The sequence below is a fragment of the Mesoplodon densirostris genome, chromosome 3 (assembly GCF_025265405.1).
Source record: "Mesoplodon densirostris isolate mMesDen1 chromosome 3, mMesDen1 primary haplotype, whole genome shotgun sequence".
Classification (NCBI taxonomy): Eukaryota; Metazoa; Chordata; class Mammalia; order Artiodactyla; family Ziphiidae; genus Mesoplodon; species Mesoplodon densirostris.
Window position 1 is genome coordinate 150,754,253 of NC_082663.1, and position 26,304 is coordinate 150,780,556.

Sequence of the window (26,304 nt, forward strand, 5' to 3'; positions counted from 1 at the left end):
GGGCGGGGGGCAGGGAACAGAGATGGGGCCCGGGTTCTGGGCCCAACTGGCCACTCACTGTAGTGGATCCTCTTGGGAAGACGCGCCCCTCCCCTGGCCCCATTTCTTTCTGCAAACCAAGATGTTGGACCAGCGATCTCCCTGCCATCTCTCAGTCTTTTTTTCCCCTAAAAAAAATATTTTTTACATTGTGGTAAATACACATACAACTTACCAGCTTCACCATTTTTTCTTTTTTTTTTTTTTTTGCAGTACGCGGGCCTCTCACTGTTGTGGCCTCTCCCGTTGTGGAGCACAGGCTCCGGATGCGCAGGCTCAGCAGCCATGGCTCACGGGCCCAGCCACTCCGCGGCATGTGGGACCCTCCCGGACCAGGGCACGAACCCGTGTCCCCTGCATCGGCAGGTGGACTCTCAACCACTGTGCCACCAGGGAAGCCCCCAGCTTCACCATTTTTAAATGTACAGTTCGGCGACAGTAGTTTCATTCGCAATGTTGTGCAACCATCAGCAGTAATTGTCTCCAAAACCTTTTCATCACCTCAAACAGAAACTCCGTACCCATTAATAAATAACTCCCCACCCTCTCCCCCAGCCCCTGGCCCGCACCATCCTATTTTCTATGGATTTCACTCCTCCAGGGACTCCATGTGAGTGGAATCACACAGTATTTGTCCTTCTGTGTCTGGTTTCTCCCACTGAGTATCATGTCCTTCAGGTACATCCATGGTGTAGCAGGTGTCTGGATCTCTTTCCTTTTTAAGGCTGAATCATTGCACTGCGTGGATGGACCACCTTTGTTTATCCATCCGTTGATGGTCACTTGGGTTGTTTCCCCCTTTTCACTGTCGTGAGTCACGCTGCTGTGAACACAGGTGTGCAAGTATCTCTTTGAGACTCTGCTTTCCATTCTACTGGCTATAAACCCGGAAGTGGAATTGCTGGGTCAAATGGCAATTCTACGGTTAACCATCTGAGGAACCGCCAGGCTGTTTCCATGGCGGCTGCCCCATTTCTCGTTCCCACCAGCTGTACGCCAGGGTCGCATTTCTCCATATCCCCCTCCAACTTTATTTACTCATTCATCAGCGGGATGGAAATGCCCTGAAGCCCCCGTGTGTGCCAGGAACTGTCCTATAGGCACTGCATATACAGGGAGACAGCACTTACCACCATGACTCAATCTATGAAGAAAAACAGCAGGGAAGAGGCATGGGCAGCGCTAGTGGCCATTTCAGGCAGGCTGTTCAGGAAAGCCCTTTCGGAGAAGGTGGCGGATGAATAGGATGCTGGAAGACGTGAAGGGAAGGGGCCATGCTGTTGTCTGAGGGAGGGGATTTCCAGGCGGAGGGCAGAGCGCGTGCAAAGGCTCTGGGGCAGGACCAGCCCTGGTTCATTGGAGGAACAGCAAGGAGGCCCGTGTGTCTGCAGCAGAGTGAGTGAGGCGGAGAGAGGGAGGAGGGGAGGGCAGGGAGGGGACGGGGCAGGTTGTGCAGAGCCTTGTGGGCCACGGGGAGGACTGGGGCTTTTACCCTCAGGAAGGTGGGACCCTGGAGGACTGTGGGCAGGGGCGGGACAGGGCCTGACTCGGTGCTCACAGGCGCCCTCTGGTGGCCGCTGCCGGGAGGACAGACTGTGGGGGTGAGGGCAGAACCAGGGACCCGGATGGAGGGGACTCAGCTGGACCAGGTGGGATATGATGGGGTGGTCCCAGGTGGAGGCGGACGAGTGAGTGGGATTCGGGAGGCGGGTGCAGGGAGGGAGCCCGCGGATGCTGCCGGCGCGCCTGGCCGTCATGTCCCCCGCGGCCGGCAGGTGCCACTCGTCTGCTTTCCGCGCCCGTCCGCGCGAACGCGCATCCGCTCCGGAGGTCCTCTCCGCATCCCGGTTCCAACAGGGAAACGGAGGCACAGAGCGGCCGGGCCCTTGCCCTGACGGTAGGCGGCGCCCCCGAGCCTGGGCACCAGCCGCGACTCGGTGCAAAGTGAAAACGCAGGGCCCTTGTTACAAAACCAGGAGGCTTTCAAGACAGAAAACCTTCCGAGCCCGAGTCCCCCGCCCACCAAGCCGGCCCAGGTGGCCGGCGAGGGGATCCTGGGTGTTTCCTCCTTTTCGCTGCGGTGGATCATGCTTCTGTGAACTTGGGTGGGAAAGACCCTCTGGAGACCCTGCTTTCGGTTTGGATATACCCGCAGAAGTGGAATCAAATCCGTGATTCATCAGTTAATAAAGGGAGGGGATGGACCTTTGTACCCCAGCCTTGGGCCAGCCCTGGTGGGGGCGGGGGCATGACCTTGGGTATGGCCAAGGGCAGTGGCCAGGGAGTGACCCAGCTGTGGCCTCCCATCAGCTGAGGACTGTGAGGTACTGTAAAACCATGTAAACATCCTATTCCTCATTAAACAGAAAGGGCATTCCTCATACCAAAGGAACAGCAAGGAGATCGTCGTTTCTGAATAAAGGAGAGACTTTTGCATGGGATAAATTTATGTCCATAAGAACTCACCAGAGAGAATTCCCTGGTGGTCCTGTGGTTAAGAAGCCGGGCTTCGGGCTTCCCTGGTGGCGCAGTGGTTGAGAGTCCGCCTGCCGATGCTGGGGACGCGGGTTTGTGCCCTGGTCCAGGAGGATCCCACGTGCCGCGGAGCGGTTGGGCCCATGAGCCATGGCTGCTGAGCCTGCGCGTCCAGAGTCTGTGCTCCGCAGCAGGAGAGGCCACAGCAGTGAGAGGCCCGCGCACCGCAAAAAAAAAAAAAGAATCCGGGCTTCCACTGCAGGGGCCACGGGTTCGACCCCTGATCGGGGAACTAAGATTCTGCAAGCCCGGTGGCACGGGCAAAAATTTAAAAAACCAAAAAAACTTACCAGAGTGACTGGGGTTGTAAATTGGTACACGCACTTTGGCAAAAGAGAGTTAATATCTGGGAAATACCTTGTAACCCAGCAGTTCCACAGTTGGGTATTTTTTTTAAATAAATTTATTTATTTTTGGCTGCATTGGTTTTTCGTTGCTGCATGCGGGCTTTCTCTAGTTGTGGTGAGCCGGGGCTACTCTTCGATGCGGTGCGCGGGCTTCTCATTGCGATGGCTTCTCTTGTTGTGGAGCATGGGCTCTACATGCACAGGCTTCAGTAGTTGTGGCCCGCGGGTTCAGTTCCCCTGCATTGGCAGGCAGATTCTTAACCAGTGTGCCACCAGGGAAGTCCCTGGGTATTTATTTAAAGAGAGTCATACATATGGTCTCCAAAAAGGCACATCCCAAATGTCCATAGCCATCCTACTCATTACATCCCCAAATGCCCATCAACAGTAGGATAAATGACTAGGCCAGCATGGTGATGACAGTTAATAATACTGTATTGGGACTTCCCTGGCAGCCCAGTGGTTAAGACTCTGTGCTCCCAATCAATGCGGGGGAAGCGTTTGATCCCTGGTGGGGGAACTAAAATCCCGCATGCCACGCGGCACGGCCAAACAAACAAACAACAAAAAATGATTGTTGTACTTTGAAAGTGACAGAGAGGAGGTCTTAAAAGTTCTCATCACAAGAAAAAAATCACTACGTGTGCCAATGCATGTTAACTAGACTTACTGTGGTGATCATTTCACAATATATACAAATATAGAATCATTATGATATACAGCTGAAACATATATGTTATGTATCAATTATACCTCTGTTTAAAAAAATAAATACAAAATGCTTACTGAAAGGATACATAAATAGATGGTGGGCTATTCACCCAATGGAATAGTCTATGCAGTGAGAATTAATGAATTTCAACCACGTATAACAATATGATTTATGACACAAACAAAACGTTGAGTGATAGAAGCCAGACAGACCAGAATTCACAGAAAGTTCGAAAATGGCAAACAATGAACACAATATTTAGGGTTGCTTAATCCACTTGTAAATTGATAAAGAAAAGCAAGGAAATATAGAGGGACATTACATAAGAGAATCATAAGAGAATCAGTTTATCAAGAGGACATAATAATCCTAAATGTGTCTGCATGAAATAGATGAAGCAAAATATGATAATACTGATCGGAGAAATAGAGAAATCCACAATTACACTTCAAACCTTCCGCAGTTCTCTCTCAGTAATTGGTAAAATGAGCAGACAGGGGACTTCCCTGGTGGCGCAGTGGTTAAGAATCCGCCTGCTAATGCAGGGGACACGGGTTCAAGCCCTGGTCCGGGAAGATCCCACGTGCCGCGGAGCAACTAAGCCCATGCGCCACAACTACTGAGCCTGCGCTCTAGAGCCTTGAGCCACAACTACTGAGCCCGCGCACCTAGAGCCCGTGCTTCACAGCAAAGAGAAGCCACCGCAATGAGAAACCTGCGCACTGCAATGAAGAGTAGCCCCTGCTCACTGCAGCTAGAGAAAGCCCATGCGCAGCAACGAAGACCCAACTCAGGCAAAAATAAATTAAATTAAATTTTAAAAAAAGAGTAAAATGTAAAGCAATAAAACTCCTAGAAGAAAACAGAGAACTTCTTTGTTGGCCTTGGGTCTGGCAAAGGGTTCTTAGCGACAACACCATACGCCTGACCCGTGAAGGAAAAAAAAAACTGATAAATTGAGTATCGTCAAAATGAAACACAAAGAACACATCTAAGAGGATGAAAAGCCAAACCACAGGCTGGGAAAAAATATTTGCAAACCCCATATCCCATAAATGACTTGTATTCTCAAGACAGAATAATAGGGAAACAAACCCACTGAAGAAAATGGCAAAATATTTGAACAGACGCTTCAACAAAGATACAAACATGAGGGAGGGAGATGCATGAGGGAAGGGATGTGGGAACAGATGTATATGTATGACTGATTCACTTTGTTATAAAGCAGAAACTAATAAAAAAAAATTCTGCCACAGAATTTTAGTATATACTTTAGCTCAACTTAGAAAGTCTCAACTGAAGGAAATATATATGGAGGATCATTTGAAAGAAGTACTCGATTTACTCTTCCCGATAATTCTAGTTTTTAATCTATGGCCAAGAAGGACTTTTTTTTTTTTTTTTTTGCGGTACGCGGGCCTCTCACTGTTGTGGCCTCTTCCGTTGCGGAGCACAGGCTCCGGACGCGCAGGCCCAGCGGCCATGGCTCACGGGCCCAGCTGCTCCGCGGCATATGGGATCCTCCCAGACCGGGGCACGAACCCGTATCCCCTGCATCGGCAGGCGGACTCTCAACCACTGCGCCACCAGGGAGGCCCTAAGAAGGACTTTTAATAAACTGAGCTTAAAATCATAAGAATTATGGAATTATTTTGGATTTCTTTTTGACCTAAGTGCCAATGAAAAGCTTTTTTCTTTCCTGAATTATAAGCTTTTTCCTCATAAGTAGTGCAAATTATGGGATGAACTTTATGTCTCAGTTTGCTTTTGCTTCTCCAGATCATATTCAAAATATTTTAAAGATTTTTTTTATGTGGACCATTTTTATTTTTTTATTTTTTATTTTTTTTGCGGTATGCGGGCCTCTCACTGTTGTGGCCTCCCCCGTTGCGGAGCCAGGCTCCGGACGCGCAGGCTCTGGACGCGCAGGCTCAGCGGCCATGGCTCACGGGCCCAGCCGCTCCGCGGCATATGGGATCCTCCCAGACCGGGGCACGAACCCGTATCCCCTGCATCGGCAGGCGGACTCTCAACCACTTGCGCCACCAGGGAGGCCCTATGTGGACCATTTTTAAAGTCTTTATTAAATTTGTTACAATATTAAAAAAAAAGATACAAACATGGTACATAAACACATGCAAAAATGTTCAACACTGTTAGCTGATCAGAGAGACGCAGATTAAATCCACAATGAGGTACCATTACACACATCTTAGAATGGCTGAAATAAAAAATACGGACAATACCAAGTGCTGATGAGGAGGTGGAAAAACGGGAACGCTCAGGCATTTCTGATGGGCGTGCAAAATGGGAAAGCCACACCAGAAAACCATTCAGCTGTTTCTTACAAAGTTATACGTACAATTACCTTATGACCCAACCATCCCTCTTCTAGAAATTTACCCTAGAGAAATGAGCACTGATGATGATTATAATGCATGTTTACAGCAGCACTATTCGTGATCACCCCCAAACTGGGAGCAACCCAAATGGCCTTCTACGGGTGAACAGATAAAGGGTGATGCACCCACACAACAGAAAACTACCCAAGGGTCCAAAGGAGAGGGCTCCTGACATGCCCCACTGCATAGACGGATCTCAGATGCTAAGTGAAAGAAGCCAGTCTCAAAAATTACAGTGTACGATTCCATGTATATGACAGTCTCAAAAAGATTCAAAAAACCATAGCAACAAAGAGCAGATCGGGCTTCCCTGGTGGCGCAGTGGTCGAAAGTCTGCCTGCCGATGCAGGGGACACGGGTTCGTGCCCCGGTCTGGGAAGATCCCACATGCCCTGGAGGAGCTGGGCCCGTGAGCCATGGCCGCTGAGCCTGAGCATCCGGAGCCTGTGCTCCGCAACAGGAGAGGCCACAGCAGTGGGAGGCCCGTGTACCGCAAAAAAAAAAAAAAGAGCAGATCGATGGTTTCCAGGGGTGAGGGCTCAGGTGAGGGTCTGGCTATAGAGAGGTACCTGGAGGGTGTTCTTCAGGTGACAGAAACATATTCTGTCAACTGTTTTAGCCATAATTTACATGACTGTGTACATTTGTTAAAACACAAAACCGTACACCAAAGAAAGCACCTACCAAGCCACATAAATTGAAAAAACAAAAAACAAAATAAATCTTGTTACCAAAAATACCCCCCAAACACAGAAATACCATAGAAGTTGGTGCAGTGCTGACTGCCCAGCAGGAGGAAGGGGGTCTTGTTGGAACGGGTATCTGGGAAGCCTCCTGGGGCTGACGATACCCTGAATGTTGGCCTGGGTGGGGGTCACGTGGGTATCAGTTTCACAGGAAATTATTAGGTTATATGTTCATGTTTTATGTGTTTTCTGTGTGTGTGTGTGTTTTAATTTTTAGTTCCCTGACCAGGGATGGAACCCACGCCCTCTGCAGTGGAAGGGCGGAGTCTTAACCACTGGACTGCCAGAGAAGTCTGTGTGTGTATTTTTTTAAATATATATTTTAAAAATTTACTTAGTTATTTATTTGGCTGTGCCAGCTCTTAGTTGCGGCATGCAAGATCTAGTTCCCCAGTCACGGATGGAACCTGGGCCCCCTGCATGGGGAGCGTCTTACCCACTGGACCACCAGGGAAGTCCGTGTGTGTATATTTTTAAACACACACACAGCTCACCCTGTTATTCCCGAATGAACTAATAGGTGACAGGTATCCCGCCAGGATGGCACCTCATCTGGAGAGGAAGCAGCTCCTCGCCTGTTTGGGGAAGTGGGAAGATTTGCTGTGAGGCTGAAGAAATTCACAGAGTATGGGCCCTGGAGGAGGGGGAATCAAGGCGCCTGTTTTTTTTTTTTTCTGAGGTCAGCGGGAGCTAAGAAAGGTATTAGACCTAGGCCTGCCGCCCTGGCCCTGTGTGATGGGTTAGAGGCTTGGTGTCCTTTGGGAAACAGTGGGGTGGCCCCAGGTGCTCCCGGCCTTGCCGCGCCATCCACCCTCCAGTCTGTGACTCAGCCTGGCCTCCGGGTTTTGCCACGTTGGTTACCTCCGTTCTGCTTCTGTGTGGCCCAGATTATTATTTCTGCTTTTCTTCACCTTCCCCGGGAGTGGGAAGTCACCCAGGCCTCAGGCCTCAGGCCCCGGGGAGCACCCCCTCCTCACAGCCATCCGGTTGGGGGCGGGAACGGGGTTGGGCAGGGCAGTGCCTGCCAGAACCCACTGACCCAACAGGGGCCCCTATCGAACTTCCCATCTGCTGGTCGTTATGAATCAACAGCGAAGAAAACCGCATTGGTGCCGGCTGGGGTGTGGCACAGGCAGACAGTTGCGGCTGTGTGACCTCAGGCACAGCACGCACCCTCTCTGAGCCTCACCAGTGCCTCTGGGAGGGGCCCGGGGTCTCCGGGATTCTGTGTGTTTCTGGGGAGGAGGGGTGTTCGGGAACTTTCTAGAGCTTTCTAGAACCTCTCAAAGAGCATTCTGTCCCCGAACACGGCAAAGAGCTGCTGGATTGGAGACATTCTGTGGGGACGCAGCTACACAGCCACCCCTGTGTCCCCTCCTGCTTCTAAGGTCTTGAGGGCGGAGCCGTCAGGGAACGGGGGCCTCATGGCCTTGCTGGGACGCGGGCTTGACTCCCAAGTTCCTCCTATGTCCAGGCTGCCTGTCCAACTTCTCCTCCCAAATGCCTGTCTTCTCAGAGTGACCTTCCTTGACCCCCTGTTTCAAGCCACACATGAGGCCCCCCCAATCTCCCATCCCCCTTCCCAGCTTTATTTTCCTCTCACAATTTATGGCCATCTGATAGGCTTAGATATACAAATATTTAAGGTATTTCTTTATCTTGTCTGTCTAGAGCATAAGGCAGGGAGATCGGGTTTTTTTGTCATTTGGGTCCCTACCGTGCGTAGAATGCCTGGCACACAGTAAGCGCCGCATAAATGTTTGCAAGGAGAATGAATGGCCCGGTAAAGTCCCAAAGCTGCCAGCTCTGCAGTTGAGACTGAGGCCCTACGGGTGGGAGAGGCTCCCCGGGGGTTGTCGCTGCCTGGCTGTGCCTCTATGTCCCCATCTGTGCAGCGGGAATGGCAAGGAACTTGGGGTGCTGTCCGCATGACTACCCTCCCCCAAGACACAAAAGCACTTAAAACAGTAGGTGACGCCGGGCCCTGGCTGTTCTTTTAAAAAAGATCTTGTGGGGTGTTCTGATGACTGCTTCTAATTGGCCCAGAGGAGGGGGAGAGGTGGGTGGGCGGGGGCCGGGCGTCAGAGGCCCAGGAGGACAGGGTCCACCCCTTCTCCAGAATGAGGAAGGAGGCCCAGCGCACACCCAGCCTGCAGACGCCGGGCCTTTCCTCCCCGCCCCGCCCTCCCCCGGGGCGCCCACCTCACCTCTTGCTCTACTGCCGTCAACCTGTCGGGCCGGGCCGGGCAGGTCTGGGGGTGGGCGGGGGAGCCCTAAGCCGGCATCTCGTCTCCTCCTCCACCCCTGACCCGCCGCGCAGGCCTCGCCGAGCTGGGTCGCCGCGTGCCCACGGCCGGGAAGCCGGGGGTCCCTGGGGGGGGGGGGCGACCCCCACGACGAGGGAAACTCTTGCCGCCGGCTGTCAGAAGCCCACCCCGGAGCGGCCGGCCGGGGTGCCTCCTGGGGGGCGGGGCGATGCCGCCTGGTGCCCGCTGAGGCCCCACCATGGCCCACTCGCTGACCTGGCGCTGCTGCCCCTGGTGCCTGACCGAGGACGAGAAGTCGGCGGCCCGGATCGACCAGGAAATCAACAAGATCCTCCTGGAGCAGAAGAAGCGGGACCGAGGGGAGCTGAAGCTGCTGCTGCTCGGTGAGTCCGCGGCCACCCCGGGCGGGACAGCCTGGGAGCCCACTTTCAGGATGAGTCGACTGAGGCCCGGTTCCTAGTCCCAAAGGGTGAGCTGTGGGCCCGTCCCGCGGCCCGGCCGTCTCCTGGGCATCTGCAAGAGCACAGGTGGTTTGGCCGGGCTGCCTGGCTTCTGTCACAGGAAGGGAATGAGCCGCAGAGCCCGGGGAGCTCCAGCCTCGCCCTCCGAGACCCTCCCGTCCCTCTGGAGCGCTGAGTCTGTTCTGGTGGTTTATCAGCACGAGTCGTGTGGGCAGAGAGAGCATTGCCACGTGCCTCTGATTGATTGATTGATTGATCAGTTCATTCATTCAAGACGTCCTGAGTAATTCCTGGGGGCACAGCGGCAGAGGAGGTGGAGCGTGTCCCTGCCTCTGGGGACCTCAGCTTCCGGTGGGGGAGACAGATGTTAAGCCCCAAGACTAATAAGCAGGTAAAATAATTTCCTGCCGCAGGAAGAACAGGAGGAAAATAGAACAGGTTGAGGGAGTGGGGGTGACTTGGGTGTGGTGGATTGGAAGCCTCTGAGACCTCATGTCTTCTTGTCCACGTGTGTCCACTCCCCCAGCCACCTTGCCCTGTGTATGACCCTGCTGGCCTAAGCCCAGGGATGCCAGCCTTGGAGGGTCTCCTGGGACTGCCTGAGCCCTGAGCAAGGGCTGGGGAAGTGTTCCAAAGTCCCATCTGCCTGTCCTGGGGCAAAGAGCCTGGTCATCTGGATGGCCGTCCTCTCTCTTCTCTTGCTTAGTGAGAAAGGGCAGCCCTGAGGGGTGGAGAGAGAGGAGAGGGTGGGGGCATGGGACCCCAGTGAAGCTGTCTGAGCCTGGAAGGTTTTAATTAAGAATTTAATTTCATAGCTATCTCTAGTCACTTTCTGTAATAGCTAGGCTAGTATATATATGTTATTTACTACTTTTTAATAAATAGGGCTATTTAGGCTACTTCTTCTCGAGTGAGCTTTGGTTATTGGTATCTTCCAAAGAGTTTGTCCATTTCTTCGAAGTTGTCAAATGTATAGGCATAAGGTTGTTTATAACATTCCCTTGTCATCCTTTCATGTCTGTGGGATTTGTAGTGATGTCTCCTTTTTCATTCTTTGTCTTTGCTCCATTTTTCTTGACCTATTGGGCTAGGGGTTTGGCAGTGTTAGTGATACTTCCTTGCACATCTCAGGTTTTCTTTAACCACACCTCAGGACCTTTGCACTTGCCATTCTCCCTGCCAAGGGCTCTCAGCCCCCAAGCCTTTGCATGGTTGGTGCTCTCACTCCTTTCACTCAAGGCAGGTCTCAGCTCAAGTGTCACTTCCTCAGAGAAGTCTTCCCTGATTTCCCGGGCTTCAAAGTCAGCCCCATCTTTCTTTCTCGCCTGATTTTTCTTCATACCACTCACTCGCTGAGGCTCTCTCAGGTGTTTTCTTGTTTCCTTGTTTATTGTCTGTCTCTCCAGTTACACAGCAAGCAACACAGAGGTGAGGAGCATGTCCATCTTATTCACTCCTGTGTCCCCAGCTTCTATTTCAGGAGTACAGTGACCTGACGTAGAGCAGATACCTGATGCATGATCTATAAATGAGTGAATGAATGAATGAATGAATGAATCCTGTTTCAGGGGTGATTTTCCCCAGAGCTGTACCATATCGTCCTGGAGCTGGGAAAGTCCCTTGCCCCACTGACCACTGCACAGCCAGTCCCAAATCAGGAAGCCACTTCTGCTGGTAGGGGTGGGAGAGGGGAGAGGGGAGGTTGTCCACGTGCCCAAGCACAGATGGTGGCCCTATGGACAGCCGGCTGGACTGTGGTTTCAACACCCCTATCCAAGCCCTGAGGGCTGCTTCCACACCTGCCCTCCTTAAAAACAGGAATTGAATCCAAAAGTTATTTTTCTTTTCTGGGAGGTGGCTGACCCTTTGGAGGAAGAAGGCCAAGGGGCTGGGGGTCTGTCACTGACAGGAAGTGGTCACCACGTTGAGGAGGGGGAAGACTCAGAATAAGGCAATTAAAGGAGCCACAGTTCTGTCCATACTATGTGAGGTAGGAGCCACCCCAGATGGGGAAACCGAGGCCCAGAGAGGTGAAGCGACCTGCCCAAGGTCACACAACCAGGATCAGAACCTAGAATTCTGGTTCCACAGTCCACGCTCTTGACTGCCCTGTGAACGTGCCTCTACAGAACCCCAGTGACAGATGGGGAAACTGAGGCCCAGGGCGGCGGCAGGATGGGTCTGGGGTCTGCAGCCAGTTTTGAGGCAGAGCTGGGCAAAGAAGGTGAGCTATCTGCTCTCAGGCAGCTCCCTGTGTCCCAGTGGCCCAGTTTCCTGGGGGAGGACGGCGGGGCTGGGACAGCCATCACCCATGGAAGGAGCTGCACAGCGTCTCGCGATGCCTGGGGCCTGGCACGGCTCCTGGCCTCTGCGAGTTTCTACTTCCTCACCCATTCCCAGAAGGAAGTAATCACTTCCCGTCTGGGCTGCGAGCACGCGCTAGGTGGAAACAGCTCTCCCCGCAGCCCCCAGCCCCATGTGGGGGGCTTTCTGAACCACATCAGGAGGGGGAGCAGAGAGGCTCCTGATTCCTCAGTGGCTCCAGGACAGTCACAGTTGCAAAGGTGGAGTTTTTCAGACTTCAGGTTGTGAGCCACTTGTGAGTCACAAAACCCAAGCTGTGGGTGGCAACCAGGATATATTTTTTTCTTTAATGAAACAGAAGAGGAAAAAAAAAAAAAAGAAATCGGTGCATCTCAACAAAATTAACTGTTGCAGACTTCCCTGGTGGTGCAGTGGTTAAGTATCCGCCTGCCAATGCAGGGGACACAGGTTTGAGCCCTGGTCCAGGAAGGTCCCACATGCCGTGGAGCAACTAAGCCCGTGCGCCACAACTACTGAGACCACGTGCCACAACTACTGAGCCTGTGCTCTAGAGCCTGCGAGCCACAACTCCTGAGCCCATGTGCCACAACTACTGAAGCCAGCATTCCCAGAGCCTGTGCTCTGCAACAAGAGAAGCCACCGCAGTGAGAAGCCTGCGCACCGCAATGAAGGGTAGCCTCTGCTCGCTGCAACTAGAGAAAGCCTGCACGCAGCAACAAAGACCCAACGCAGCCATAAATAAATAAATAAAAAAAAAATTAACTGTTTCTTGGTGAGATCTTTCTTTGTTCTCCACACTTTTGGGGGCAACCCAGAGGAAGGTCAAAGGGTGCAGCCCCCTGCCGTAGGTCTCACCGCCGTCTTGGCAGCACCCAGAGGAGCCAACGAGCTTCCGAGCATCTGTAGAAACATCACGTGAACTGATACTTTGATGAAGGTGAAGGATCCACAAGAGCTTGTGTTTAGTCCTCTGCTTTTCCAGTACCTGTGTGACCCTGGGAAAGTCATTTCACCTCTCTGAGCCCCCACGTCTCCACTGCGAATGGGAAAACAGTGGGAATCTTAGTGACGATAATTCAGGCAGTGCTTGGGTAACTTCCCGGAATGATTATTAAAAAGCCCGTGAGCTCTGGACTCAGAACCGGGTTTGAGTCCCAGTTTGGCCACCCACCAGCTGCATGACCCAGCCGATCTGGGACTCAGTTTCCCCACGTGAAATGTGGAGCCAAGAGCTGTTTCTCTTGTGGGCTCAGGCAAGCTGGTGCGTGTGGACACCCCCGACACCCTAGGAGGACAGTGGGGCTTACGGTACCTCTTCCACCTCCAAATAGCAGAAGCTCCGGAGACCAGCCCATCTCCTCAGGTTTCCCAGTGGGAGGTGAGGCTGTGGGTTTATCTCACTGACTGTGATAGTCAGAGGTTCTACTGCAGGAATATTTATTGAGTTTGATGTATCCCCATCCTGAAATCCAAGGAATCTGAGACACACATGGATCCTTACTGAAGCATTTCAGATTGTGGAACTGTGGGGCGTTTTTTGTTTGTTTGTTTGCAGGAAACTTTTTATTTTGGAATCATTTTCGAAGGACAGAAATGTGCAAAGATAGTCCGGAGAGTTCCCGTCTCCTCCTAAACAGCTTCCTCTCGTGGTGACATCTTACATAAGTTCCGTGTGCTCATCGCAGCTGAGATATTAATGTGGGAATCGTACCATTACATTTCTGTTAACTAAACTCCAGATTTAGATTTCACTGGTTTTTCCACCACGGCCCCTTTTCTGTTCCAGCCTCCAACGCAGCATCTCACATGGCATTTGAGGGGTTTTTTTTTATTTTAATAAGTTTATTTATTTTATTTTTGGCTGCGTTGGGTCTTCGTTGCTGCATGCAGGCTTTCTCTAGTTGCGGCAAGCGGGGGCTACTCTTCATTGAGGTGCACGGGCTTCTCATTGCGGTGGCTTCTCTTGTTGCAGAGCATGGGCTCTAGGCGCATGGGTTTCAGTAGTTGTGGCACACGGGCTCAGTAGTTGTGGCGCACGGGCTTAGTGGCTCCACGGCATGTGGGATCTTCCCGGACCCAGGCTCGAACCCATGTCCCATACATTGGCAGGCGGATTCTTAACCACTGCACCACCAGGGAAGCCCTTGAGGGTTTTTTTTTTCCCTTTCTTAACTTTTCATTTTGAAATACTTTCAGAGTTATAAAAAAGTTGCACCAGGGCTTCCCTGGTGGTGCAGTGGTTGAGAGTCCGCCTGCCGATGCAGGGGACGCGGGTTTGTGCCCTGGTCCGGGAAGATCCCACGTGCCGCGGAGCGTCTGGGCCCGTGAGCCATGGCCGCTGAGCCTGCGCTCCACAGCGGGAGAGGCCACAACAGTGAGAGGCCCGTGCACCGCAAAAAAAAAAAAAAAAAAAAAAAAAGTTGCACCACATTCTTCTGCAAATATTAACATTTTATCACATGCCCTTTATCCCATCCCATCCTGCTCTCTCTCTCTCTCTCTCTCTCTCTATATATATATATATATATATATATGTATACACACACATTATATATAAGTATATGTGTATATACTTATAATTTACATAATGCATAGCTATAGTTTATTTGTTATACATTTATATATTATATTTAATACGTACGTATTCATTGTTCTCGGAACCGTTTGCGAGTAAAGTTGCAGCCCTGACACCTTTTCCCCCCCAGATACTTCAATGGGTTTAAGTCCCACTGAAAAGCAAAGACCCCCCCAGGGCAATGGTGAGCAGGCGATGCGCGTGATGCAATCCCATCACCATCACGTCCCGAATCCCATCACCATCACGTCCCGCTGGCATTCCCAGTTTCCCCATGAATGTCCTTTAGGGCATAGGAAAAGAGTCACTTTTCTATGGATCTCGAATGCAGCGATGTCGCTGGGTCCTGCCCTCACTGCCTTCAGAATTGCTGGGACTGGGAGGGGACGAGAGCCCCCCAGGGGCGGTACAACAGAGTTCCACCCCGTCTTCTGCCGCTTCCTACACTCCCCGCCTCTTCCCTGCTGTGTTTCAGCTGCTCCAGGTTCCTCTTTCTGGCTCCAGCCAGGGCACCCCTTCCCTTTTTGCTGCTGGTCCCAGTTCCTCCTGCACGAGTCCCCTTCCCCATCCCTGGAGGGACCCCACACCAGTGTCGCCCAGGAGCCGGCAGGGTGACAAGGTGTTGGAGGTGGTTCCCGGCCCCGCACCTCCTGCCTGGCTATCATGCCCATTTCACAGATGAGAAAACAGAGGCTCAGACAGCAGGGAGCCAGGCCTTGCTCTTTGAGCTTCCAAAGTTTCTAGTGTTATTATCCCAGACCCATGACCGGCCTTTTGACGTGCGACCGTGCACTCAGAAGGGCCCTGTGGTTTCATCCAGCACTTGGCCCTGGAGATTCTGTAGGTGAGCCGGCAAGGAACCCTCTCCCCACTCTGGTCCATCAGCGAGGTCGTGTGTATTCTGTCTCCCAAATATCTTGTGCATATGTCCTCTTCTCTCTACCTCCACGCGGCCACCTGGGTCCAGCCTGGACCAGAACAGTCCCATCTGGCTGGGTTCACCCCTCCCCAACCTGCCCTCCCCTGCACAGCCCACAAGGCCCTGCATGACCTGCCCCGTCCCCTCCCTGCCATCCTCTCCTCCCTCTCTCCCCCTCGATCACTCTGCCCCAGACACACAGGCCTCCTGGCTGTTCCTCCAACATGCCAGGCATGGTCCTGCCCCAGGACCTTTGCATGTGCTGTGCCTGTTGTTGGGAACGCTATTCCCCCTTCTCTTCTAATGAATTCTGTCATCTGCCAGGTCTCAGATGAGATGTCACCTCCTCAGTGAAGCCCTCCTAGATTACCCAGCCTAACTCAAAGCCCCCTTCTCCTTAGAACCCCTTCCACAATCATAATTTCACCTCCCCCTCTCTCCCCCTCACTCACTCAGCTCCAAGCACACAGGCCTCCTCGCTATTTCTCCAACACACCAAGCCTGGTCCTGCCCCAGGGCCTTTGCACATGCTGTGTCCACTGCCTGGTGCTCCCTCCTCCAGATCTTGGCACGAGAGCAACCTTCCCAGCCTTCAGATCTCGACGCCAATGTCACCTCCACTGAGAAGCCTTCTGTGACACTTAGCTCTAGTAGTCACTTAATCACTCTTTATCTATTTATCTTATTGTATTTCCTTCACAAAACTTTCTCTACCTGAAATTATTATAGCGAATAATAATAATAGTAATTATAATCATGGTAAAGACTACTGTTGCTAATAATAGTGGACAGGAATGTAACTCTTACTATGTCAAAGCACACTCTAGGCCAGGGGTCCACAGACTTTTTCTGTAAAGGGCCAGATGGTAAATCTTTTCAGCTTTGCAAGCCAGAGGGTCTCTGACTACTCAGCACTGCAGCTGTCCCGAGAAACCAACCCTAGATAATTTGTATACAACCAGGCACGGCTATGTGCCAATAAAACTTTATTGACTGACCCTGAAACCTGAATTTCATGTCATTTTCAGGTGTCACCAAAAAGGAATCTTTGGATTCCTTTCAACCATTAAAAAATGCAAAAACTGTAACCATTACAAAAATGTAAAAACTGTAAGGGTGAAAAAAATTAGAAATATAAAAACCATGCAGGGCTTCCCTGGTGGCGCAGTGGTTGAGAATCTGCCTGCCAATGCAGGGGACACGGGTTCGAGCCCTGGTCTGGGAAGATCCCACATGCCGCGGAGCAACTGGGCCCGTGAGCCACAGCTACTGAGCCTGCGCGTCTGGAGCGTGTGCTCCACAACGAGAGGCCACGATAGTGAGAAGTCCGCGCACCGCAATGAAGAGTGGCCCCCGCTTGCCTCAAGTAGACAAAGCCCTCACACAGAAATGAAGACCCAACACAGCCAAAAATAAATAAATAAATTATAAAAAAAAAAAAAAAAAAACCATGCAAACTGTAAAAATTTGCTAGCCATGCAAAAACAGGCAGCTGTCAGGAATTCCTTGGTGGTCCAGTGGTTAGGACTCAGCACTTTCACTGCAGGGGACCCCGGTTCCATCCCTGGTCGGGGAACTTAGATCCCACAAGCTGCGTGGTGTGGCAAAAAAACAAAAACAAAAACACAAAACAAAAGGAAACCCCCAAAATAAAAATAAAAACAGTGGCCGGCAGGCCATGGTTTGCTGCCCCTCCTGGGACAAACTTTTAATGAACTAGTTTACCCCTCACGTCCACCCAGCAAACCACGTTTCACAGGTGGGGAAACCGAGACACAGAGCCATGAAGCTGCTTGCCCAGGATCACAGAGCAGGGATTCGAACCCTAGTGGCGGGAGGTGGCGGGTGTCGGGAGCCCCGGAGGGCTGAGCTGACCACAGAGTCGTCTCCCCAGGCCCTGGTGAGAGCGGGAAGAGCACATTCATCAAGCAGATGCGCATCATCCACGGGGCGGGCTACTCGGAGGAGGACCGCAAGAGCTTCCGGACCCTGGTCTACCAGAACATCTTCGTGTCCATGCAGACCATGATTGAGGCTATGGAACGGCTGCAGATCCCCTTCTGCTGGCCCAAGAGCAAGGTGAGCATCCCGGGTCTCGCCACATGGGTGCCACACTGGGAGGGGGTTCCTTAGGACTTCAGGGAGGGACTGTGTCCCCTCATATCCCCTAAGTCCTTGTGAAGAACCACCTCCTCCAAGGTTTCCTGGGATCCTGGTCTGCATTCCAGGCAGCTCAGCACCAGCAGGTCCCCCCACTGACCTCACAGGTTCCCCGTGGACCCCCAGGGCTCAGCCATCTCTCCCTTGGACCCTATGATGCCTGGTAGGAGTCCTGAGTCAGCAGGCGTTTTGTTCTAGAAATATTAGTACGGTGGACTGGTTCCTGCTGGGGGGAGGGGTGCTATGCAGACCGTGTGTCACATCACCCTTCTCTTTAACATTTTTATTTTATTGTGTGAAGAACACTCAACATGAAATCTATTCTCTTAGCAAATTTTAAGCGCACGATGCAGTAACTGCAGACACAGTGTCATCAGGGAGAGCTCTAGAATGTATTCCCCTTGCCTAAGGGAAACTCTATTCATAGCAACCCCAGCTCCCTTCCCCTAGCCCATTCTACTCTCTGTGTCCGTGAACTTGCCTCTTCCAGATGCCTCATATAAGTGGGATCGTGCAGGATCTGTCCTTCTGTGCTTGTGTTATTTCACTTAATATGGTGTCTTCAAGGTTCATCCACATTGTCCCCTGTTGCAAAATTTCCTTCTTTTTTTTCTTTTTTTGCGGTACGCGGGCCTCTCACCGCTGCGGCCTCTCCCGTTGCGGAGCACAGGCTCCGGACGCGCAGGCTCAGCGGCCATGGCTCACGGGCCCAGCTGCTCCACGGCACGTGGGATCCTCCCAGACCAGGGCACGAACCCGTGTCCCCTGCATCGGCAGGTGGACTCTCAACCACTGCGCCAACCAGGGAAGCCCAGAATTTCCTTCTTTTTAAAGGCTGAATAGTATTCGAGATGTATCTATCTTTATCCATTCAACCATCGATGGACATTTAGGTTCTTTCCACATCTTGGCTGCTGTAAATAACACTGCAGTGAACCTGGGTGTACAGATATCTTTTCAAGATCCCAGTTTCAGTTCTTTTGGGTAAATACCCCAGGAGTGGAATTGCTGAATCATAGAGTAGCTCTATTTTTAAAAATTATTTATTTATTTGCCATGTCACATGGCTTGTGAGATCTTAGTTCCCCGACCAGAGATGGAACTTGGACCCTCAGCAGTGAAAGCGTGGAGTCCTAACCACTGGACCGCCAGGGAATTCCCAGTAGCTCTATTTTTAATTTTGGTGGGAACCTCCATACCATTTTCCACAGTGGCTGTACCGGATTGCATCCCCCCAGCAGTGTATGAGGGTTCCAACCCCCAAGACCCCAGGGCTGGTTCTTTCTGAGGCCTCTCTCCTTGGCTCGTAGACGGCTGTCTTCTCCCTGTGTCCTCACAGGGTCATCCTTCTGTGTGTGTCTGTGTCCCAATCTCCTCTTCTTACAAGGACACCAGTCACACTGGATCAGGGCCACCCTCATGACCTCATTGTAACTTCATTACCTCTGTAAAGACCCTATCTTCAGACATGAACAACAGGAGCGCCTGCTTCCGGTGCAAAGAAAGGAGGACAGATACAGCAGAGGTTACTGCCCCAGTCAGGGTCCCCCAGAACTGGCGCCCTGCACGCAAGCAAGCAATTCCCTGCTGGCCCCTCGCGCGCCGCTGTGCGCTCTGCCTGTGCCCACCCTCGGTGAATGGACATCGGGACAAAAGGGGGTGGAGACATCAGGAGGGCAACCCGCCCTGCCCGGCTGCTCTGACATGCCCCTGTCCATCCATCCGTCCCTCCCCAGCACCGGGCCAACCTGATCATGAGCCAGGACCCCTACAAGGTGACCACCTTCGAGAAGCACTACGCCGTGGCCATGCAGTGGTTGTGGAGGGACTCCGGCATCCGCGCCTGCTACGAGCGCCGGCGCGATTTCCACCTGCTTGACTCGGCAGTGTAGTGAGTCTGGGGTCAGCGGGGACGGGCGCGGGGTCGGGGTGCCCAGCGCGAGGCGGTGCTGAGGCGGAGCCAGAGGAGACCCTGACCCAGGGATCGGAGCCGGCAGAGGGGCCTCAAGCTGGCCGGCTCCCACTGCTGGGAATGCTGTGGGTGGTCTTGCCCTGGGGTGAGGCCGTCCCTGGGGTGCCACTGCTCCCCAGGTGACACAGCTCCTGGGGTGCACTGTTCCTGGGGTGACATCATTCCTGGGGTGACACCATTTCTGGGGTGACGTTGTTCATCATCACGCAGTGAAGCTGTCCTGGGTACGACGCTGGGTGTCTAGTGCTCCAGGCTATCACTGTTCTTGGGGCAGTGACACACCTGGGGTGACAGTTTTCCCAGGGTGACGCCTGCGCCAGTGAGACTGTCCTTGGGGTCACGCTGCTGAGGGTGAAGCTGCTTCTCCCCGTGCTCCCATGGCCTTGGGCTGTGCTCCTGAGCCACCTGGGACCCCAGAGATCCTGCCCACCTTGGGGGCTCTCTTTCCCCCAGCAAGGTCCTCACCAGGCCCTGGGTGGGGGGCCTGAGAAGCAAAGGGAGGTTTCAAGGCCAAGACTCAGGGCTTCTGGCTCTACAGCTACCTGTCAAATCTGGACCGCATCACGGAGGAGGGCTACATCCCTACCTCGCAGGACGTGCTCCGCACCCGCATGCCCACCACCGGCATCAACGAGTACTGCTTCTCCGTGCAGAAAACCAACCTGCGGTGAGCGCATAGCCTGGTGGGTGGGGAAGGCTCCTGTTGGAGGGGCAAAGGAACTGGGGCATTGAGGGATGAGTAGGAGTTTCCTAGTCCCAGCCCACAAAGGGGCTGCCAGGCTGAAGGAGGCAAGGCTGGACACAGACACCTCCAGCCCCTCCATGGAATCAGGACTGGGACCTGAGGGAGCCCAGACTGAGCCCCCAGAGCTCTGGGAGGGTAAGTCTTCCTGGAGGAGGGGACATTGGTATTAGGGCATTGAAGAATGAATAGGAGTTCACTAGAGCTAGGAGGTGATGGGAAGGAAGAGACAGAGACTGTGCAGTCAGGGCTAGACCAGAGGGATTGATTTGGGGCTGGGGAAGCTCACCCTCTGAGCTTCCCCAACCCCAAATGAGGGGTGAAGCTGGAGGTCAGGAGACTCAGGAGAAGGCAGGAGCCATGGTTCAGGCAAAAAGGGTTGGGGAGTGCCCGGGAAGTGGCCTTGGGGATGGAAATGAGGGGACGGGGCGAGAATGCTTTCTGATGTAGAATGGGCAGGACTAGATGAGCATGGGAATTAGAGCAGAGAGTCAAAAGTGACTCCCTATGGGTTTCCCATCAAGGTGACAGAGTAGCTCGTGGAGCCACAGTGGTGGTGGTGGGATGGGAGGTGTTAGAATAGATGATGAACTCATTTGGGGCAGGTTGGGTCTGAGGGGTCTGGGGTATCTGGGAGGTGGCTGGGCGCACAGAGGCCTGAGCTGGAAGCCAGAGGTGTGGGTGGCCAGTGCAGCAAAGGCTGGTCCATGCAGAGTCATGGTCAGTGTCAAAAGCCAAGGAGAGGACAGGAAGACTACAGTGAGAGAAGCGACTTCTGGGATTGGCCTTTAGAGGATCCTCAGGGACCTTAGTGGCCTTTAGAGAATCTTCAGTGACCTTAGGCAGGGACCTGTGGAGGGTGCAGGGTGATGCTTGAGACCCTTCAGTGTTCAACCCACCCGTGTTGATCCCTTGTTTCCCTGAACACCCCCTCGCCCGGCCCCATGTTGTTCTGGCCTCTGCAATAGTCCTTAGCGGGAAGGTTCATAATTCATCTGTTTGCGTTGGGTCTCCTCCACTAGATGGAAAGACCCTCAAAGTTAGGGGCTGAGTTCAATTCTCCTGCTTCACTGGTCATGATCAGCTGAAGGTCAGAGTGGAAGTTCGGAAATGTGAGTGGATGGTTGGAAAGATGGATGGATGGGTGGATGGGTGGATGGATGGATGGATGGACTTATGGATGGATGGATGGGGGGATGGATGGGTGGGTGGAGGGGTGGATGGATGCATGGATGGGTAGGTGGGTGGATAGATGGATCAATGGATGGGTATATGGGTGGGTGGGTGGGTGGGTGTATGTGTGTATGAATGGGTGAATGGATAGATAGATAGACAGACGGATGGATTGATGGGTGGATGGATGGGTGGGTATGTGGACGTATGGACAAATAGATAGGTGGGTGGGTGATTGGTTGGATGTATGAATAGATGGATGGGTGAGTTGGTAAAAGTTTAGGAGTAAAAGTAGTGGTTGGGGAAGTTCAGAAGGAAGGCTGGGCTGAGGAGGGGAATTATCGGATGGGGAAACTTGAGTCCGTTCTTAGGCCAAAGGTGAGGGCTCAGAGGAAACTGAGACCCCGAGCTGGGAGGCTGGCAAGTAGCATACCCCACACCTATCTCAGCCATCGGAGCCCCCATCTCAACCGCTGCATCACACATCCCGCTCTGGATACGGGGTTTGAGGGAACCTGAGGATCATGAGAAAGGCTGGTTTCAGTAATCAGGAGCTGCAGGCATCAGCCTGGATTTTCCTCCTGTACAGCAGGGCAAGTCTCTTCTTGCTCTGAGGCTTCTGGCATTTCCTTCCAGCTGCCTGAGTAATGGTCCCATCCCTGGGGAAATGACACAGGACTTGTTCTCAGTAACCCACATTTCTTAGAAGAGAGAACAGGAAGGCAGGAGGGCCCAGGCTTTTGCTGTGGTGTGTGTGGGGGTGGAGGCGAACCCTTGCCCTGGGCCACACACAGAGGGGATGGCGTTTGCCCATCTGTGTGGCCACTGGACACTCCCATGGTCAGCCAGAACACAGCTGGTGGGAAATTGAGTTCTGGAGACGATCTGCAATTTCCCTCTTGTCACCCAGCCAGAACCAGGGCAGACTGAGGGCAACCAGCTGTCTTCTACCATGGGGTAGAACTCAGGCAGCCCAGTGTAGTAGAAGCTCCATGGGGTAGAAATCAGGCAGCCCAATGTAGTAGAAGCTCCATGGGGTAGAAATCAGGCAGCCCAGTGTAGTAGAAGCTCCATGGGGTAGAAATCAGGCAGCCCAGTGTAGTAGAAGCTCTAGAAAGTCCCCTCTCTCCCTATACTTCAGTTTCCTCATCCGTAAAATGGGCATAATAGCGATACTTGCTCCATGGGGTGAAATGCTGTAACACACAAGGTGGCTGGCATCTATTCTTGTTGCTATTAATATTGCTCATGGCATGTACCAGCCATGACTGGGGTCTGGGACGCCTCGTCACGGGGGTCCCGATTAGGCCTGAACTCTGAAAGGGAGTTGTTCCCGGTAAGGATCGTGGACGTCGGGGGCCAGAAGTCAGAACGCAAGAAGTGGATCCACTGCTTCGAGAATGTGATCGCCATCATCTACCTGGCCTCGCTGAGTGAATACGACCAGTGTCTGGAGGAAAACAACCAAGAGGTGAGGGGCCATGATGGATGCAGGGGCACCATTTCCCCTGCTTTTCTTACCCCCATCTTGGCCCGGGGACCCACAGCTGAGCAGGCACTCTTGAGTGGGGCTTTGTGTGTCTGGTGTGGCTTTGAGCTTCACCGTCCACTCTTTTGTGGTCAGACCATTGAACCCCAACACACAGATCTATAAGCATTTGTGAGGCCAGGACCCTGACACACACACACACACGCACACGCACACACACACAGAGTCGGACACTTGTGCCTCAAGACACACATACCCCCCCGCAACCCCCCGAAGCACAATGTAAGCTGTCCTGGGAATGTGGGTCATGGGGACGATGTCCTGCTTTTACTCAGAATTCTTCTCCTTTTCGTGAACTCTTCTCCCAATTAACCCCCGGCGTGAAGGTCAGGCACATTATCATCTCTGAGATGTGCACTTTTCAGGGTTAAATTTTCCCATAGACAGTTTCAGAATCCAAGGTTCAGATGTTATAATTTCGACTTTCAAACTGAATCAGATAGAATCAATTTGAGGTCATTCTGACACAGATCTTGCTCCAGTCCAGCCACACGAGATGTCCTAGTTTGCTAGGGCTGCTGTGATGAAGTACCACAAACTGGGAGGTGGTGGGCATGGGGGTGGGGGAGAGCTGAAACAACAGAAGTGTATCGTCTCATAGTCCTGGAGGCCAGAAATCTGAGGTCAGGGTGTCAGTGGGGCTGGTTCCCTGTGAAGGAGAATCTGTTCCAGGCTCTCCCAGCTTCTGGTGGCCACTGGCAATCTTTGGCGTCCCTTGGCTTATAGACACATCACCCCATTTTACCTCCATCTTCACGTGGCCATCTCCTTGTGTCTTAATTCCCCTTTTTATAAGGATATCAGACATTGGACTTAGGGCCCACCCTACTCCAGTGTGACCGATTCTTAACTAATTACATCTTCAAAGACCCTATTTCCAAATAAGGTCTCATTCTGAAGTTCCAGGTAGACATGAATTTTGGGGGTGAGGGGAACACTACCCAAACCAGTAGAGGCACAAAACCATCTCGGGCATACATAGGCAGCTGGCCACACCACCCTCAGACCCAGCTGGGCGGGAATTGGGGAGCCTCAAGCTGCTGGATGGGGGGCCAACAGCCCCATCTTTACGTGGGGAGAGGGCTCCTGTTTGGGCCGAGCTGGCCATCTGGATCAATGACCTGCTTGTGCCCCCCAACCCAGAACCGAATGAAGGAGAGCCTGGCCCTGTTTGGCACCATCCTGGAACTGCCCTGGTTCAAAAGCACTTCCGTCATCCTCTTCCTCAACAAAACCGACATCCTGGAGGAGAAGATCCCCACCTCCCACCTGGCTACTTACTTCCCCAGTTTCCGGGGTGAGTGGTTCTAGAACTTTCTATACCCTTCACTTCCCAAAAGCAGCTCCTAAGAGAGATGCTGGTCCAGGTCCTACCCCAGCCTAGAGCCAGTGGGGTTTCAAATGCAATGGGACAGGCCTGAGTTCCAGACCCATCTCTGTCCTCTGACCAAGCTCTCTGAGTCTCAGCTTCCCCCTCTGTAGAATGGGGATAAACTAACAGAAGCCTTCATACTGGATGCTGAAAACAGCAGAAAAATTTCCCCTCACAGTTCAGTAGGCCAGAAGTCTGAAATCAAGGTGTCAGCAGGGCTGGTTCCTTCTGGAGGATCCAGGGGAGAATCTGTTCCAGGCCTCTCTCCTAGCTTCTGGTGGTCACCTGCAATCCTTGGCATTCCTTGACTTGTAGATGCATGTCTCCAATCTCTGCCTCTGTCACCACATGACTTTGTCTCTGGTTGTCTCTTGTCTTCTTATAAGGACACCAGTCATTCATTCATATATATGTATGAATATATATATTAATATTCATATATATATATATGAATGCAAGATGGGGGGGGAATCGCATGTGTGCCTCACCAGGGTGGCTATCCTTCCCCGCTCTCTCTCAGCCTCGCTTTCCCCATTTGCACCTCCCCAGGATGTCTTTCTCTGCAGTTCCAGGCTCCCATCCCCCCAGCTCCAAGCCCAGCCAAGAGAGAGGGTCTCTCTTTAACACAGCTCTGCCCAAAGTCCCAGAGACTAGTGTCATTGGTCCATTCCAGGTCATGTGACCTGCATGAACACATACCTGATGCTCCTATTGGCTGGGCCTGAGTCATGTGACCAGCTAGAAAGGCAAAAGATGGCGGTGGCCGGCAGGCACTTTGGTGGGTGGTCCCTGCAGCCCTGCTGCTGCCCATATTGGGGACAGGGTCTCCAGAGCCCACCTTGGTCCCAGGAGGGAGAGGCTCCCACCTGCCCCATGAGCCGTGTGCCCTGACTGCCCACCCCTGTCCCCAGGCCCGAAGCAGGACACGGAGGCAGCCAAGAAGTTCATCCTGGACATGTACACCAGCATGTACACCAGCTGTGTGGACGGCGCAGACAGGGGCAGGAAGGGCTCGCGCTCCCGCCGCCTCTTCAGCCACTACACGTGCGCTACGGACACACAGAACATCCGCAAGGTCTTCAAGGACGTGCGGGACTCAGTCCTGGCCCGCTACCTGGACGAGATCAACCTGCTGTGACCTAGGCCCAACGCTCCGGACTCAGACCCGCGCGTGGCAGGCGGGACCTGCGGGTGGTGGGTGCAGGGTGGGCCGGCACTCAGCAAACCCAGGTGCCCCTTGTCGCTCCAGCCCCAGGGCCAGGTGGCAGAAGGGCCACGAGTGAGCCGGGGTGGAAGGCCGATTGGCGCCTCCTCCTTTCTCCGCACCTCAGCAGGACAGCCTCCGTGTCTTCCTTTCCTCGACTCACTGTATCTCCTTGGAGAGGGAGCACAATGGCCTTTAGGGAGGCTGGGGTGCAGGAAAAGGTGAAAAGAGCAGGGGATCCAGGACTTGGGTGGATGGGGTTCTCTCAGGACCCCCATCTCCAGGTATGTCCCCCCTTGGGCAGGGGTCTGGGACCCTTTTGGGAGTGGTCCTTCATGCCGAGGGACGCGGACACTGGCGCCCCCTATCGGAAAGGAGCCGCATCCCAGCCTGAGGTCTGCGTAGCTCAGGGACTTGGTTTTCTTACGAGAAAGAGAAGCCCAGAAAACGCCGCCGTATCAGAGCCTCGTGGCTCAAAGTGTGTCCTGCCCCAGTTTTCAGATGAAGGAAACCGAGGTCTACAGGCATCCCCCGCCCCGCTTCCTTATCAGGCTGGGGGCCGGGTGTGCTGCATCTTACAACCTTCTGTATTTATTCCCTCACCTTCTGCGGGGCCCCTTGAAGGGTGGACCTTAAAGAAATGACGTTCTGGAGAACTTTGATTTCTTAGGGGCGTCCTGTTTAACAACCAACCCCTTGCCCCGCGCGGTCCCATCTCAGGTCGTATGTCCCGGGCAGGGTAGCAACATGGCAAAGGAAGGAAAAAGTTCTACTTGTTGTCCACCCACTTGTGTAGGGCATAGT

At 53.0% G+C, this 26,304-nt stretch overlaps 1 protein-coding gene across 1 annotated transcript; it reads left to right on the top strand.

The window, feature by feature from the left end:
- Positions 1 to 9,286: 9,286 nt before the first annotated feature.
- Positions 9,287 to 25,434, top strand: GNA15 (G protein subunit alpha 15). Its single transcript, XM_060092382.1, has 7 exons — positions 9,287 to 9,431; positions 17,223 to 17,407; positions 19,225 to 19,379; positions 19,999 to 20,127; positions 22,717 to 22,846; positions 24,068 to 24,221; positions 25,208 to 25,434. Exons 1-7 carry the CDS (start codon positions 9,287 to 9,289, stop codon positions 25,432 to 25,434), a joined length of 1,125 nt encoding a protein of 374 aa, XP_059948365.1.
- The last annotated feature ends 870 nt before the right edge of the window (positions 25,435 to 26,304 follow it).